The sequence below is a fragment of the Limanda limanda genome, chromosome 10 (assembly GCF_963576545.1).
Source record: "Limanda limanda chromosome 10, fLimLim1.1, whole genome shotgun sequence".
Classification (NCBI taxonomy): domain Eukaryota; kingdom Metazoa; phylum Chordata; class Actinopteri; order Pleuronectiformes; family Pleuronectidae; genus Limanda; species Limanda limanda.
Window position 1 is genome coordinate 17,282,177 of NC_083645.1, and position 4,428 is coordinate 17,286,604.

A 4,428-nucleotide genomic window follows, 5' to 3' on the forward strand; every position below is an offset into this window, starting at 1 on the left:
CACTCTGAAGTATCCTCCTGCTGCTGCAGCCTGATCAAATACCTGCTGTTTCTGCTTCAAAAGTACATGTTTGCAGAACTTTTCAGTGGCCTACATTTAAACTTTACATATCTCCAGTGGGATAAAAATGGGATGATTAACCTTTTCTTTTCTTTTGCTCCACTTGACATTTTATTCATGAACATTTAAATCTGTACACAAGACTGGATTTTTTTCTTCTTCTCATAGTTACATGAAAGTGATTTCGGGAGGGGAACTATAGCCAAGAGCACTGAGTCTTGATAACATAATTCCTTCCCAGCACTGTTGAGGCATTAGAGGCCAAATGATTGTCTTCCTCTAGAGTTACGTGCGCTTGGGAGTCCTGCACACAATTTTCTTGAAGGCTTTCCTGAAATCCCTGTTGAAAATAGTGTATATGATGGGGTTCACGGAGCTGTTGCAGTAGCCAATCCAGAAGAACAGGTTGAACAGTGCGCCCGGGACGTAGCAGCTGTCTCTGCAGATCGCATGGAGGCTGTAGGTGAAGAAGAAGGGGAACCAGCAGAGCACGAACACCCCCATCACCACGGCCAGCACGAAGGTGAAGCGCTTCTCCCGCATCTGGGCCACTTTGGTCTTGTTGACCGCCGCCCCCTGGGGTCGCACGGCCGGGGGCTTCTGCTCCGGGTAGAGCTGCGACGCGCGGGCCGAGGCCCAGGACAGGCGGCAGCTCTGCGGGGGGCAGCAGTCCGACCCCTCCACCTTCCTCCGCTTGGTGAAGCGATGGTTGCGCGGTTTGGTGTCCGACGGGCAGCAGCTCTCCTCCAGGTCGATGTCATCCAGCTCCCCCTGGTCCTGCTGGGGGGTGCAGGAGTCCTGGCTGCTGGGGCTCTCAGTCTCCATCTGGTCCTTCCTGACGAAGCAGGTCTCGGACTGGGAGGGCTGCCTCTCCAGACCGTTTTTGGCCACGAACACGGTGGAGGAGCGCTGCTTGGCCACTTTGTAGATCTTACAGTAAACCAGGATCATGATGAGACCCGGGGCGAAGAAGGACACCATGCAGGAGGAGAGGATGTACCAGGTCTCATCGTTCAGAAGACACTCCCGCTCGTCGTGCTTGGTCATGAGGAGAGGAGGGAAGGAGATGATCGCAGATATGATCCACACCACAGCGATCATGGACTTGATGCGCTTGGGGGTGCGCTTCAGGTTGTAGCTCACCGCCTTCGTGATGGACCAGTAGCGGTCCACGCTGATGGCGCACAGGTGCACGATGGATGAGGTGCAGAACAGCACGTCCAGAGCCAAGTAGAATGCGCACCAAGTGCTTCCAAAGTACCAGTACCCCATCAGCTCATTGGCGAGGGAGAAGGGGATGACCAGCGTGGCCACCAGGATGTCCGCGGACGCCAGAGAGACAAGGAACAGGTTCTGTGGCGCACGGAGAGCGCGGCTGGTCAGCACCGCTACTATGACCAACACATTCCCGACAATGGTCACCGAAATAATCACAATAACCACCAGGATGATGATTGCACTGGCTGCCGGTGTGTGTGGAAAGGAAAGCGGTGCGTCCGTGCTGTTCTCATCGTTGGACACGTTTCCCACCAACAGATTTAACTGGGTTAAATCCATTCTGCCTCCAACTTGTCCCTTCGTATCATGTTTGTTTTTTTGCACCCGTTGTCTTTCCAAAAGAGACAAGACCGGGTGCGTGGAGCTGCTGCCCACCAACGTACGGAGATTACGCGTTGTGCGTAATGCTCCTGGGCAATGCAGAGTGTAGCCCACGAAAGACACAGATGCTCCTCCACGAATAACCAATCCTAATTCACTGCTCCAGATAGTCCCGACGCGCACAGCAAGTTCCAAATGTATCACAGATTTCAGAAGAACTAGAGATTACAATCCAAGGATCCGGGAATAAAGTCACTCCTCCAATATCGCCGTGCGTAATGCTGCTCTTGTGTTTTGGTGAACTGCATCGCTTTGGAGCTGCAGTTCACACTGCTGGAGGAATGACTGCCCATACAGGAGTGAAGTGACATCACTTCGAGGACCAACCCATGTCTCAACAAGAGAGGGAGAGAGGGAGAGAGAGAGAGAGAGAGAGAGAGAGAGAGAGAGAGAGAGAGAGAGAGAAACCGATTTAGTATTTCTTTGCAAGTAGAAGTGTTTTCTCTTCAGATGAGCCCTCGAGCTGCTTGTGTTTGCTATTGTTAACCCACACAATGTTGTTTTGCAGAACAAAATGCCCCATCATTGAACATGTTTTTTCGTAACCTTTACGTGCCTGACATGATATGATGGAGGTATACAGGGTGACATGGCCATTAAGAGTCAGTGATACCTGTAGTGGTAAAACGGCCCAGCGAGAGTTTTCTCTGGTCTTTATCATCCCTGCAGGCGTACTAATTATACAAGACCACAATTATTAAATTGAGAAGCAGCTGTTAAATAATCTGCTCTTAAACTTTATCTCCGAAATAAGGAGTAACATTTTTCACGGTCCCCCTCTCTGATGCAGGCAGACACTTGTTTGTATGCACGGTCACACACTATAATCTGGAACTGTTCCGTGGTGGCACAGATGAAGGTGAAATGACACCTGTTGCTGAATGGCTCTGTTTGCTCTGGAGATTCAGTTATATAACATTAAGCCGCAGTGGATATTTACCAGTCAGGAATGATTTGAAAGCAGACACACACATGGCCAGGGTCAGAGGGTCATTCTGAAATATAGATTAAAAAAAATATTTTATTTTGGGCTGATGAGCAGACTGTGGCTCTGTCCAACAGACACACGTCACCCACTTTGGATTAGGAAAAAAAAGTGCTATTTATATAGTAAGTAGCATCTGCTGGACGCTTGTCAGTATGGGATTTGCAGTCCAGTTAAAGCTGTTTGATGGATGCCAACATCAATGTTGGTGTATGTGTGTGCAACTGTGTTTATCCTTAAAAGTGAGTTTTCTGGAGGCTTAGTAAGAACATAGTTTAGTGGCTGCAGTGGGATGAAACACAGCAGGAGTCAGATTTGGAGGAGGGCTTGGACTGCCTATCTGTTAGGATTTGAGGTAATGACTGGACTCAAAGAGCAGAGGAGCGGAGACAGGAATAGGTTTAAAAGGTTTAATGTGCAAGTTGATAAACAGAATGAAGTAGAATGGCACTCAGTCGACTTCACACCGCCGCCAAGGCCTGACAGTTCCCTTAAATCCAATCAAGCTGCACCCAATTGCACACACTCGTAAAAATCGGTTTTCAAAATTTGCCTGATTTTTTTTTAAACAAGAAAAAAAACCTCACTATGTTAAAAAAAGTGAAACAAAATTCCTGGATCTGCCTCTTTGACCACATCTGGGCTGAGAGTTGGTCCTTTCTCATCCCACTTAGCCACCAAGTTTCGTTTCAGTAGTTTTTATTTAATCCTGCTGACAAACAAACCAATGGACATGGGCAAAAACGTAACCTCCTTGGTGGAGGTAAATAAATCAAATCATCTCATAATTTCATAATAATGGGTCTTGTGAGAGTCTCTGGTTCCAATGTAATCCAACATTTTGTGTTCTGAGAATCTGAATCCACGTGTGGAAGCGTGCTGACATAGAAGCAGACAGGAGTCTGGATGTAAACTGGAGGTGATGGTGGAAAGCAAAGCAGGTATGATCCCCTCGGTGCAGACAAAAACAGCAGCGGTTAGATTCAGGCAAGGTAACAAAAGCTCTGTTAAAAATGCAGAGAGGTTGTGTCGAAGCATTTCTGGTGAGCGATGATCTGGCAGGAGGTTCTTACATAAAGCAGAGTCCTGTGGTCTAGATAGAGGAATGAAGCTGGAGTGTGAAGGAGTATTGGCGGGAGATCAGGAATCTGGATACCCGGTCCCGCCAGCGGCACACAGGCACAGGTGCCGAAACCAAATGGGGACATTCACCAGGACGTAACAATCACAACAGCAAAACGAACACACGGAGAACCCTCCTCACATAATCTAGTTTTCTCCTTTCTTCCTTCTCTCTTGTAATGCCCTGGATGAGCATAAAAACAGTGAAGATCATCTAAAGGGTGACTGTCATCATACATCAGCAGCCTGTCCACATCCCCTTGGGTCTCTACCTGCTGCAGAACAACAGAGGGAGAAAAACACTGACCTCAGTAACCAGTGACCTCCAACACAGCCACGCAGAATCGCAGGGTTTTGTTGTGTCTGACTCTGTAACCTGCAGGGCAATCCAAGAAATGACATCCAATTATAATGACTACAAGTGGGCGAGTCATGTTACGCAATCCTCCGCTGGAAGATGAAATTACACATTTTACTGCTTTTCATCCGTCAACATTAAAAGGGACATTTTACAAATGTATGGATTCGTTCCAAGGCAAAGGACAGAGCAGACAAAAAGACAAGTCTCTGCAGCTGTGAAAGTCAACATGCACTGTGCAAAA

At 48.0% G+C, this 4,428-nt stretch overlaps 1 protein-coding gene across 1 annotated transcript; it reads right to left on the reverse strand.

Annotated features, from left to right (window-relative positions):
* Positions 1 to 210: 210 nt before the first annotated feature.
* Positions 211 to 1,617, reverse strand: adra2db (adrenergic, alpha-2D-, receptor b). The gene has a single exon (XM_061080007.1). The coding sequence runs from the start codon at positions 1,615 to 1,617 to the stop codon at positions 346 to 348; it is 1,272 nt and encodes a 423-aa protein (XP_060935990.1). The 3' UTR covers positions 211 to 345.
* Positions 1,618 to 4,428: the final 2,811 nt, after the last annotated feature.

Excerpts from the sequence above, each read along its gene's own strand:
- adra2db (XM_061080007.1), bottom strand. The coding sequence starts at position 1,617 with ATGGATTTAACCCAGTTAAATCTGTTGGTGGGAAACGTGTCCAACGAT.